The sequence below is a fragment of the Xyrauchen texanus genome, chromosome 46, assembly GCF_025860055.1.
Source record: "Xyrauchen texanus isolate HMW12.3.18 chromosome 46, RBS_HiC_50CHRs, whole genome shotgun sequence".
Classification (NCBI taxonomy): domain Eukaryota; kingdom Metazoa; phylum Chordata; class Actinopteri; order Cypriniformes; family Catostomidae; genus Xyrauchen; species Xyrauchen texanus.
Genome location: NC_068321.1, coordinates 25,552,888 through 25,566,500, shown reverse-complemented (window position 1 = coordinate 25,566,500; position 13,613 = coordinate 25,552,888). Strand labels below are relative to the sequence as shown.

The 13,613-nt window shown below is 39.3% G+C and overlaps 1 protein-coding gene across 1 annotated transcript in view; it reads left to right on the top strand.

The window, feature by feature from the left end:
* Positions 1 to 2,261: 2,261 nt before the first annotated feature.
* Positions 2,262 to 13,613, top strand: part of LOC127638490 (neogenin) — a 143,499-nt gene continuing 132,147 nt past the window's right edge. Inside the window, exon 1 of the mRNA XM_052120042.1 lies at positions 2,262 to 2,689. Coding sequence (XP_051976002.1) covers positions 2,614 to 2,689 — 76 coding nt within the window. The 5' untranslated portion in view covers positions 2,262 to 2,613. The remainder of the gene's footprint in view (positions 2,690 to 13,613) is intronic.

Here is a 13,613-nt window from a genome sequence, read left to right as displayed (position 1 = left end):
GCAGCCCTTCCTCCGCATCCAGGCTGCCAGCAGCGACTCCTCCATCCCGCGGTGGACAGCTGTGTCTCCTCCTTAGGACAGATAGAAGTGGCGAGGACTCCACGACAGCGCATTCCTCCTCCTTCCTGGGTTTCGACACCAATGTATCAATTATGGAAAGGAGGAAGCTGGGGCTGGCTTGACAAAACACATAGACATTTTTTGTTGAACTTTTCAGTCGCACACAATAAGGCCGCTTTTCAGCAGTACACAAAAGGTTTGCTTTTCAGCAACACCACACTGACGCGCAGATACACACAAACAGCTTCACGCATCTCTCTGTCCAGTCTGCTGCTATTTTTCTCCTTAAGTACTCCTGCCGCCCCTCGCTAGAACGTGAGACCGGTGTGGCACGTAGGTGAAAGTCATTTCACTTATCTTCCCGGCCTCGCTCTGCCCAGATGCCGCTCGGCTACGCCCTACTCACCACAAACACATTAATTCTTCTGCTAAAACTTAGCAGTATTATTTGCAGTGTATTATTTCAGCTGTAAAGTTGTCTTTTTAGGATTTTAGGGCTTACGGCACTGTGATGGACTGGCCACCTGTCCAGGGTGTTTCCCTGCCTTCAGCCCGAGACAGCTGGGATAGGCTCCAGACCTACCTGCGACCCTACACCGGACAAGTGGCTATCCACCTTTTTCCTGAATTTCGGAAGTGTTCCACAATTAAAGTTTTTTCCGTTTCTGGTCTCTGGTGTTTTCACTCGCATCGGCTTATATTCTAAGCAGGTAATGTAATTTTTAAGGTATTATATTTGAAACAATTGTAAAAAAAACCATGATGATACTTTTTTAACAGTGCCTAATGTAACTAGTTGTTATGACGGAAAACAACTGCGCAAGTTGAGCTTGAAATTATTTTTTACTTCAAGTAACACTTAAATTGTTGTTCTCTGAATCGCTCCTTTTGGCAGTTTTTACTTGGCGTCTAGAGACCAGAAATAGAAAACATGCCATTTGAATCATCCTGGCACCGCCCAGTGGTTGCTCAGGAAAAGTGTGGATAGAAGATGGATGGGTTTACGGCATTAAGTCGCCATGCAAAATTTAGTATAACTTTACACAGACAAGGTTATTAAGTGATTCTATCACAATAAATTAATGTTTACACACATGTTGTTTACATCTTGTGACAATACTTTTGAAACAATGAGTATTTTAATGTTGACAGATTAACCCCATTCACATCCATTGCAAGTGTCTCACTATAACCCAGATTTGTGCTAATTTGTTTGTTTTAAAGAAAAGGAGGGATGAGTCCAAATGCATTTTTGTGATAATCAACATTATGCAAAGAAATGCTGTCGACTGAATTTAACTTGTATTGAACCCAGACTATTCCTTTCAGCTGTTACACATCAGTGTACAAAATACGCAAATGTGTCCATATTATGTTCTAAATCAGTTCAGGTGTTAAACTAAGGCCTTGTTTACATAATATATAGACAAGACTTCATGGAGCATCCAATATATGTTGTGACACCAATAATTGGACATTTACATTTAAGATTAATGTACACATATACGATAGATGATTTTATCCAAATTGACTTACACTAGGAACAATAAAGCTTTTCTGTGCTTTCCCCCACTTCTGGCAAAATCTGAGTATATCGTTAATACTTGTATAAAGTGGTGAGGTTAGTTTGATTAGCTTCCCCCCATGTGCAATTTACCATAGAAACCAGTGGATGGCACTGCAAGTAATACCAGCTCACAGCTGTTTTTCATGTCTTCTGTCAAGCACTTTTTTGAAGCTTTATTTGAGTTTTTTTGCTTTCAGCCTACCCAAAACAACAACAAAAAAAAAACTATTGCTTTAGGCCATATGTCTTATTTTAGTATATAGATATGTTATTTTGTATAAATAATTTACATTAGCAAACAAGTGTGTTGTTATTTTACTATATAAGCTTATTTTATTGAACATTAGCTGATTTAAACGTTATAATCAAAGTAACTAAATGTTCTCAATACATCGCGTTTCATGTGTGCGCGTGCGCAGTGCGCACCCCCTCGCCGCGATTTTTGACTTTCCCGGGTCAAAGAAAATCCAGAATCCTGTCAGAATCCACACCTGGTTTTTCACGAGTCAGTACCCACTACAAACCTCTCCAGCAGCTCACGCCGTTTGGTTATGTTGGATACTACACTGCGGTGCCGTTAAATCTGTTGAACGCGTACTTTCGTCGTGCGTTCAGAAACACGCCGGTCAGTCTTCAGCGCGTTTGCAGTCGCAGCCGTTACTGGGTCGTGCGGAGCAGGTGTGGATTGACTTGATGCCTCCTTTAAAAACCCTTCTGTGGTTTTTAACTTCCAAGAAAACACCCGGACCCTTCGCCTTCACGTCTTCACGTCTTTCTGGGGAAATATATGTTTATTTTTTGGCGCCGGCGGAGCGCGAAATCTTGCCGGCTGCAGACGATGTTCAGTTTTTAATTATAAATTACCTCGAGCGTTCTCCGCGTTGAAACTTTACCTCGGGAAACACGGTGGATAACTTGCGTTTTTTAATTTATTTTTTTCCTGAGGTATTTTTTTATTCAAATTTTTTTTTTTACCTCAGAAAGTGATGGCGGAGCGGGTGGCACGGCTGTTCGTGTTTTTCGCGAGTCTCACGGTTCTCCGGTTCTGCGGTGCGAATAAAGGTAAGTTTCGGCTCTTTCGATATCGTTACTCATGTTGGACGCAAGTCGCAACATCGCCAAATCCCCGCCAATGATAACGCGCTGCATTTTCATAAGCTATTTCATATATTATCTTAACTAACCAGATTCTACTATTTCAGTATGCTAATATTTCACCCTAATTACTAATTCTACTCTGCACATTTTGGTGACCATGAGTCATTCTGATTCTAATCGGTGTGTGTTTATTGGTGAGTGGCCTTAAAGATGTGGGCTAATAAGCAACGACTTCAAGGCTGAAGATTCAAATCCTGCAATGGGGAGATCCAGCAATTGCATGCCCAAAAACTTGGTAAATAACCCTTGTTGTCCCAGGTGTATTAAATGTACTGTATGCATAATGACACATTATTTATTATTTTAGTAAACATTAGAAGGGAATATTTTATTCAATCTTGGAACAATGATCCAATATCCACTATAAGATTTAAAAGCAGTTGGAAAATTGGCTTTGAATGGAGAGAACATTTGTAGGAAGCCGCCACATCCATCCATCCATCCATCCATTCAGAAGAAGAGACAAGGATGCTCTTGACCTCTCCCTAGAGAAGAGACATGAGTAAGATCAGAGAGGGCAGCGATTGAATGATGGCGGTAATGCCAGGGTCAGGTACAGACCTCAGGGAATCTTTACTGTTGGGAATGATAAAAGGGAATTTTCTGGTTGAGTCATGTGCAGATCAGAGTCTCTGTCACTGGAATTGCCGTGAGGTGAATTTAGAAAATGAACACCCCATTCACACAAAATACAGCTTCACAGAAGATTTTTGTGACATTTCTATATCTCAAATAACCTATTTGGCACAGATCAGCAAAGCTTTCCATAGATCCCAACATACACATTGCACCAAGGATGACGACTGCTAATAAGAGGATTCAGATTAATTTTTGATTCAGATCATGGTTTCAGGTTTCTAAGAGAAGTGAATCACTTATTGAAAGCAGTTAATTGATAACTGGTAGTTTTTCTCTCGCTTTGGCTGCGTTTTCAGTGTTTTAAAGGATCCAAGATAGGGCTGGAATTCGGCTTTTTTACATGTGGCCAGTTTCGAGTTACTAATTATGTCTTCCCTCTGACAATCAGTTTTTGTTTATTTGAAACACATTTCCTTGAGGTTTCAAACTCATATAGAGTTTAAAGCCAAGCCACAAGTCCTCTTACATAGTCTGCTTGTAAACTGACTATTCGCAACGCTTTATAGAGTTTCGTAAAGTCATTTTTCTTTTTGCTGCTTGATGGAAAAGTCCTTCTTGTGAAGTTGTGTAAACTGAATCAGTCTCTCAACTTTAGGTACCACATTTTATTTCTATTTTGATTACAAAGATCTTTAGGGGCTGTTCACACAAAACGTTTTATTGCTTTCAGAAACAGCTAGATGGAGTGCAACAGAATGTAAAAGAACACGGGCATCTGAAGATGTGTCTTTAAAAATGTAACTATTTTGAACTTGACATGTCATAAAGCCAAGCTAAAAGTCCAGTCTTAAAGATAGACTGCTTGTAAAGGACTATTCATAACGTTTCATCAAGTAGTTTTAATTTGCTTCATGTGAAAAACCTTGTAGTGAAGTCTAATCAAACTGAATTAGCCTCTTATATCAATTTTAGTTTTGGTTCGACACACAACAGTTTAACATTATTCGTACAATATGACGATAGTTTAACCCCATTAATAAAAACACATTTTATGCTCTTACAATTTTGGATATTACAGATGCTAGAGACCTTAAGACACTAAAAGTACAGCATCTCGGAAAGTACTGTGAATATCATACATGATGACTTTGATGCTTTTATCCAAAGCAACTTACAAGTGAGGACAACAACAACATAAGCAAATTACTTATTGTAGATTCTGTCAAGTTCAAGACTTATGTTTCACAGAGCGTGTTTTCATGCACGATCTTACACCAATTTTGCTTAATACATTTACATTTATGCATTTGGCAGACGCTTTTATCTAAAGCAACTTACAGTGCACTTATTACAGGGACAATCCCCCCGGAGCAATCTGGAGTTAAGTGCCTTGCTCAAGGACACAATGGTGGTGGCTGTGGGGATCAAACCAGCAACATTCTGATTAACAGTTTACAGGTTATTTGCTTTAGACCACTACACCACCACCACTTAATAAGACGACCAAGTGTATAGCCATGTTAACAGTTTTCCTTTATGGGGGAAGGTCATAAATGGTTTAAGTAAAAAACAATCGTCACCTGAAGATTTTTGCCCATTAACCTGATTTTGCTCTGCATGTGAACACGTTTACCTGTGTTTTTACCAGCTTATCCAAGATGTGCATAAGATTGTTTACATTTTGACCTCAAAAGCACAGAATAACACCATGATTTCAAGTCTCACATCAACACGCTTTTCTTGCATTGTTGTATTATAAAAAATTTTTTTTGGTTGTTATCAGTGTATTGGTGTGCATGTAAACATATTCATAGAATTCCGCAGAAGACAGATTATCAGCAGAATGACAATCTGCCATCTCGTATGCCACTCTTGTGAAAGGCAAGAACCGGTCACAATCATCATGCTGTCTTTGCATAATTGCTTTTGGCACAGCAGGTAAATGGCACAAACGGAGACATCTGTAGCTATCTCCATCTCTCATTAGCTGTGGGGGTGGGGGGGGGGGCTCTGATCTTGAAAGCTAGCTTTATCCTCATCAATGTCAGGCTGAATGATTGAATGACATTTTACTGTATCCATTTGACCCCTCCTGCTGCTGTGTGCGATCTTATTCACAGGACTCGAGGGGAAATGTATGAATCTACACACAGACTATCTCTTGGTCGGTTGCTTTTCAAACATAATGAGCATAGCCGCTTTCTCGCCACCTGCAGCTGGTTGAGATGATGAAAATTCCCAGACAAACACATGCAGTATCTTATTTTTGTATTCTTGTCCAAGTGTGACTGGCATTGGGTAGTTTTTATCACTTTGTGATGACTTCAGCTCTAGAATCAAGCTGTCTTGGATTCATAACTATGGCTGATTGCAACTATGTCTACAGACATACCTGCAAATTGTGCCACTTTGTGGTTTGGTAACAACAAAGGTAATTAGTTGTTTCATTTTAGTGGGAATATAATGATTCGATGCTGGACCCAGCTTGTGTTGAGCTTTTTAATTTGAGTCTTTTGAGAGCTGTACACTTTCAGCTTGATAAAAATCCTACAATTAAATGTGGTTAATTACAGTGCTTGCAAGGCATTGTATTGATATTCCTCTTTTTCTTCTCCACAGTTTCTGGAATTCAGCTCGATCTGAACATATTGACTCCAATATTTGTTTTGTTGATTATTACAATCTTGTTTTTGTAAATTCTTCCATTGATTGAATGTTCTTGATTCAAATTCCACCAATACCAATACCGCCACACGTAATATTTGTACTTTGAATTGCAAATGGTCGTGTCTTGTATTCATTTAACTATCCATAGCCACCCTGAGACATGGGCTATTGTCCCATGGGAACCAGGAAGTAATCGTGTTCACATAAACCATGCTAAGAACGATTTGAAGGTTGCTTTGTTGCTCTAAAATTGCCTTTATGCTCCTTTTTTGTTAGGTTTAGTGATCAGGTTTGTGTTAGAGGGTTGATTTAATATAATATGTATTTCTGTTAACTGTATTATTTAACTTGAAATTAAAATGCAACTCTCTTTTGGTGCCACTCTGTGGACATTTCACCTGGAAATGGGCTCACACATGCCCAAACGTTCAATGACACTTCCAGCTTTGGCCATTGGGGGGCAGTAATCACAGACCAAATTCAGCAGTAAAAGATTAGACCTACTGTTCTGGAATTCACTGAGAGGTCAATTTCCTTGTATTTCCTCCAAGAAATCTAGAGGAGTTCTGAAAAAAAATGGCAGAGAATTTCAACGGTCTTGAAAGCATGTTTATTTCGATTTGAATGTCAAAGAGCTTTAGGGGTCATTCAAACAAGACACACATTTTTTTATGCAACAAAAGTGTGACAAGAAACAACGGCCAACGACATCTGTCTGATTTTTGTGAACATAGATAAAAAATAGAGCAGATGGAATGCAAAGACACATCCTGTGTGAATGACCTCTTTAAATGCCAATTCAATTGCTTTTTATCCTATTTATTCTGGAGCATACATTGAAGCCTGTGGTTTGGTCTTGAGGAGCCACTGAGATCTATGAATCTATGGCTGTGGAAAGATGGAAAATTCCAGCATTAGTTGACTTTACTGTTTGAGGTGGAAAGGCATGTTTGTCCTTCTGAATATAGCATTTGACTAGGCTGATCCTTGCTCTCAGCTTCTTACTGGGAAAGGTCAATGCCCTGAAAGGCAGGGGTCATCCTTTATTTCTTCCACGGTCTCTGTGAATAGAGAACCCTTGCTGGTTGTTATCACCTCTCCAACACTTCTCCTGTTTTTTGGATCTTGCCTGTAAAGAATGCTTAGATTGAGGGCGGTTGTGGAGAAGGCATCATTTTAATGAGGTCAGGAGACAGCTTGCTGAGAAGAGCCCAGTGTTTGACCCTTGTGGGGAGGGTCTAGATACATGGCTATTGTGTGCATTGAAAGTCTTGACAGTAGTCTGTGAGAATCTGAACAAGACATAACCCAACCAATTCTAGTGTGTATGTCCCCTTAATTAAAATCCTTTATGTTTGGCTAGAGTTTAGGCTGTTCCGAGCACAGTATGAATACATGGAGTTCAATTGGAATGGTGCGTCATAAGGTAGTAGACAGCATGCAAATGTTTGCAAAAGAGACTTGACCAAAAGTTGAAAGTTGCTAAAACACTCTGCCGTAGGCATTCGTTGACCAAGGACAATTTCCGAGCGGTGACTCTAGTTGTGCTTTCGGAAATTCAAATTTGCTGTATTACCACTTGATTTCAATTTGACCACCATCTTTCTACACCTTCAAAGTAGATCTTATATATTCTTATCCATGAAGATCTCCATCTGAGATTTCTCTAATGTGTAAGCTAACTGCTGGTCAGTTCAAAACACCTGCTCCATTCTCTTGATTATTTGATCATTTGTCTTCAGAATCTGGGCATCTGTTCGATGTACAATAAGGAAATCACTCCTGTTTATCCCTTTCCCATTGGGTTACATGGGAGTGTATGAATAGTGTAAGAGGAGAACATTAGCTGTCTCTAAAACAGTGATAAATTGGTTTAATTTGATAACAGTGTACCTTCTGGGCTGCTTTCACTACCTGATTTCTTGTCTTCCTGCTAATGTGTCCATTAGCAGATAGACAAAACAGCCCATTGTGGCCCTCCTGTCAATGTTAAGCCTAGAGTATTCTTATTTATTTTTCATGTGCCGCTACGTCTCGCACAAGGTCGAGAGCTCTAGCCATTCAAAGTATATTCTTCTGACCACGAGTCTGGATGCATCCGGTAAAACTCGCACAGATGCAAATTGTCCTTGTATCTAGAAAAACAGGCTTGTAAGTGCACAATACGCGTGTACTGTTCTGATGATGAAACTTTAAGCCTCAAGTATATCAAACATAAAACTGTATAACATTTGGATTTGTTTGGACCTATTTAAAAATTCAAAAACACAAGCTGATGCCCCTCTTTGGTTTGAATATATTTAGATATTGTAGATTTATTTCTGACTTGTTCTAGATCAAGCCATTACTTCAGAACTGACTCTAAGAAAATGTGTAATTGGAATGGGAGATGTGGTAATTGTTCCCTGATTGGTGGGTTGGGGTACATAACCATGGAGAGAAATTTCCAGCTCTCCAGACCACATGCTAGCAAGCCTCCCGCTGATATCGCTTCACTTAGTCTCTGTCAGGGAGGCAAATTACTGCCTTTCTTTTGTAGAGTCTTGCAGAATTGGCCATTTAAAGGTTTGAACACTTTGGACTAATTTAATGGATGACCTCACTCTTACTCAAAAATGCAGGTCACCTAAATGGCCAATGTCCATTTATTTCAGTATTGCGATTGTATTTGGGGGGTCTAAAACGCACAATATGATCTGATACATCTATTGCCTAAAATGTTAAATCAAGTGAACAAGAGCAAGCTAATAATGGTCTTTGCATTTTCTACAGTGTGTGCTTTGCATATTCTTTTTTTATACTTTGAGCGAAGCCATGAACCCTATCTGAAATAATCTTTACGCTGTCTCACTTCTTACAAATGATGTATTTAAAAGGGCAGCCAAGCTTACATTAATGTCCCTTTGTACTGTGCATTAATGAAAGGCGTAAGCCTGCTATAAAGGGCAGCCAGACTTGGAGATGACTGCCAAATGATAAACTGGCCTTTCCTTCTCATTAGCTTGATGGAGGAGTCACTCTATTTGTTGTCAGGGTTGAGACTGGCTTCGGTTGCCCCTAGACTGCTAATACAGATAGGTAAAGGTAACATAGTGTGGAGCCAAGAGCGGGCATGCTTTTGGAAACGTGAGGCGATTGTTGGTTTGTTTTGTAGGATATGGCCCATTTCAGCTTCTTATTCCCTACTTTCTCCCAACATCCGGCAAAGCAGGAAATGTATCTGTTGGGTACTAGAATTTGCATGCCTAGGCTAATTGTTGCTTTTCTTCTGATATGTAAAATACATCTTAATTGAGTCAGCCTGCAATTGTCTTGTTTTTCAGTAAAATTATCAAGCATTCTTAGAACAAGAAAAAATTTTCAGATAAAACTAGCTAAATTAAGTAGCATAACCTTTTTATTTTTTCCAGCATAAACCACACCAAATTACATTTAGATTTCTCTGAAATCAAGACTTCTCATTTTTGTCATTTTTTTTTTTTACTGGAAAACAGGACAAAAATACTCCTGTAGGAAGATGAATTTTGCAGTGCAGAAAATAGTGATGAACCCTGTGTAACTTTCTAAACAAACATCCCTTTTATTCAGATTTTCTTACATTTCATGCACTCATTTTGAACTAATTTTCAATGAAAGGATGATCTAGTTAACCAAAATATTTAATAAACAGGAATGCAAGGGCTGGATAATTATAGAATTGTATGAATGACAGGCATTTCAGTTTCTTGGCTGCAGATTCCGTGTGGTTATCATATAATTTAATGATAGTGTTGTTTTCCTCATTGCCTTGTCAGGAAGCCAATTAATCTCATCCTCCAGTAGTGGCTGATCGCAAATATTTTGCTGGGTTTATCGCGAAAGCAGGCATCCGCTGTTGTGGCATTGGATCTGAAAGAAATTGCTGTTTTTGCTAATTATACATGAAGGCATGTCGGTAGTACATGGGGTGTTATAATGGCAGTATACATCTGTCAAACACAGACAGACTCTATGAACACTTCCCAGGGGATGCTGATTAACCCTTGCCTAGGTCATAACATATAAATTGCATTTTTTGTTTCCCCCAGGTAAGTGCGTAATGTTTTAAATCATGCTCCAGTGTTATATATATATTTGATTTGGAGCTGGATAGAGGTTAGTGTGTGTATGTGTCTTTTTAAGGGGGACAAATGTTACACTATACAAGCCAAGGTCATTGGTTCAAGTGTTCCCCTAGGGCAGAGCAGGTGACTGTGAACACTAGCCTGTGGGCAATTTGCCCCATTCTGAACTTGGTCTGTGATAAACTCTTAACCAAAAGAGATGTTCACTTCACTTTTAGGAGACATCAATATATCAATATATAATATTCAGTTTAATGTAGTCTCTTAAGCCTCTTATGATTTGAAGTCAACATAAAACGGCATTTGCAATCTTTTGATTTTCATTCGTTGGGAATTATTTGGATTGTATAAAGTGGCCGTTCCATACCAGAATGTAGCCAGACCTGAAATCAAGTTTGACGTGGATTGAGGAGGTCTACTCCTTTCAAAATGACACCAATTTGTGAGGAAGACTTGGACAGGAAGGTAAAGATTACCTTTTGAGAGTGTCCCTACTTATCCCATTGGTAATGATTCAAAGCAAATGTATCATTACTTGCTATTAACCTTTTGTTAAATTGTTTAACTGGCATTGAATTACTGTGTTAGGCTGCATAACCTACAACAGTAGCTTAAAACAATGCCTATTTGGCTATTAGCTAACATTTTTAACATTGTGCATCCTAGATGACATCAGCCAAAAAGGAAAGTCGTTTTAGAGGTGTAGCAAGTTGGTAAGTTTTGCATTAATATCAGTTTCTGCCCAATTAAATGTATAATTAATATGGACTTTAACACCCTCGTCCAAGGCTGGCTGAACTTATTCATTTGTGCTTTACATGTTTCTAGAGCCAGGAAAAATAGTGATTTGGTTTTCATGGTGTTTTTTGTGTATTCGGAGGTTTGATCAGAGCCACAGTAGGTGATATTATTGAGGTTTCCTATGGGGAAGCTATTGTGCATTATGCAGGAATCCAATAGGAATAGCTGTTCATCTCTCTGAACTGCCTGAGTAAATATGGCCCTGGGTGCCCCGCTGTAATCTGTATGTGCTAAAAGGGTCGACGTGTCTTTACGTAGGCTGAAAAGCCTGTGATTTTTCTTTTTTAACATGTTTTTCTTTATACTGTATATGGGCTATAATATGCACCTGGGACTAGACTAGATGGCATATTAAATTTGATGCAAACCAAAGGAGGTGCGGTATACGGTAGGTTCAGTCGCCCTTATTCATGATACCAGAGCTGAACGGATTAGTTTGTAAAAGCATTCTCATGTAAATTGTCTCAAATTCAATGCAACACGTCACCTAATAATGATTTTACGATATATTTACACAGGAAAAACTACGTTCAATGGGCCTCATTCATGAAACTCAAGCAGATTGTGTAAACCATTGGTATGTAAATTGCCGTGGTGGACAGCAAACTCTGGAAAACCTGGTTTGAAAAACTGTTCAGACAGCAGGCAAATTGGATTTATCTCAAATCAGATCTTTTCTGGCAAGCTGTCCGCACTATTAATTGCAAGTGATCAAATCAGATTTGTGCATTCAGACATAACCTACCTGTCTGCATGGGTTGCTTTGGTAACGACGTAGGTGTAACCACGTGACGATGCTTTCAAAACGGATGCGGGAAAAATGGAGGTGCATCATCTCACTCTCCAAACAAGCGCCCCATCCAGTCGCGGTGCAGTACTCCTTTGTCGCACAAGACAATCTCAGCGACAGAGGAGACTGGTAAATATTGTGGTGTTCCGTGCTGCAGTCACCGGTTTTTGACGTCATCGTTGTGTGTTGCGTTAAGAGTGACGCAAAAGACCATTTGAAATCCGAATTGAGCAGTCAGAGCATCCGGACTGAGTCGCATCTGAAAACCTCCCGATGTAGTTTGAATCAGATCCTGAAAAATCAGATTTCATGTGTTTTTTTTTTTGTTTTTTTTTTTGCTGTCCAGACTATCAAAAACTCATCTGGATACAATGTTGGATACATAGAAAATATGACTTTTAGTGGCAGTCTGAACAAGGCCCGTCGTTTGTCTTGTGAAAGCCTCAAAATGACCTTGTTGGGGAGTAAGTTTTCCCTCTATGAAACGTAAAATTTAAGGTTCTGAATCACCTCTGTTTACCGTTATGATCTCTGTTGTCATATTGGCCCTGACGGTATATTACGGCGAGTAATTGAAAAGCGATGGATGGGGATTTAATGACGCGTTTGGCTCCCCTGTGACCTGCAGAAACTGATCACTTCCCCTTATTTTCCCCCTTTCTGCATCCAAGGCTGTGATTGATGGCCACGGTGTTTATCCATAACTTCATGGAGGAAGGGAGTGATTGGCCGTGACCAGTTCTGTTAGTCGTTTTGGGGGGTATAATATTTTTGGCCCATGATTTTCCAGTGTCGTTTCAGGATGAGCTGTACTAATGAATGCCAAGGGCTCTTTTTTTTTTACCCAGATTCTAAGGAAAATGTAAGCTATGCTTTAAAATGCATTTGGTTTTGTAGCAAGCAGACTTCAGATTGAGGTGGTTAACCCCCATACCATATCTCACCAGAAATCCTCAGAGGAGAGACGCTCCAAACTGTGAGTCATAGTCAAAGAAACAAAAATCTTGCAGCCTTGCATGATTTTGGGAATTGCACAGATGTGACTTTGTATTCTTGAAATGCAAATTATGAAATAAACAGCCCTTAGTCACTGGTGCCCTCCACTTTTGGAAGGTTATTGGTGAAGGAAAAATAAATTAAGACTTTTCAACAAGTAACAGTGTCTTTGGAAGCAACGCTACATTGGTGGTTTAGCTAGCTAAGCTTTTTATTTGGCTTCCAATTTGCGTTTGAATTGCTCAACTTGTATCTTACAAGTTGAAGGCCCTTTCATGTGACTTGCGTCAACATACCCATTTGCAATGAATTTTGTGCAGTTTGAAAAAATTGACCCCTGACACACCTGTATCCCTCCATTAAAGCCTGAAGTTACACTCCCTCGCTTTTATTGTTGTTCCTTTTTATGGTATGATGGATTAATATACTGAAAAAACAGTTTACTTTCCCAGTGCAATTTTACCATGATGACAGTGATAGATAACAGATGTCAGTTTATTAGCAGTTCCAGAGTGGTTTATTCTGCTTGCTTTGCAGACGTTGGATTTTTTTTTTTTCAGTCTGAGAGTTTGAACATTTCTTTAAAGCTGTTTAGAGCGCCTGCTGAGGAGAGATAAAAGGAACGTGTGGAAGAGGAGAGTGCAACTCTTAATGGTAGGGGCAGTTACTGACAGGTGAGTAAAAAAGGATGAAAAACAGGGATGGAAATGAAAGCCATAGACGGTGATAGTCAATGGTATGTTGAAATATAGATACAGAAACCCCTTGGGGTCGTTCTTATCTTTCTCCACCCCCAAAACCACAATCCATTCAGGTACACACACACCGATAGATTGAAGATACAAAGATTTGAAAACAAAATGTACATTATCCATTAACATGTCTTACCCAT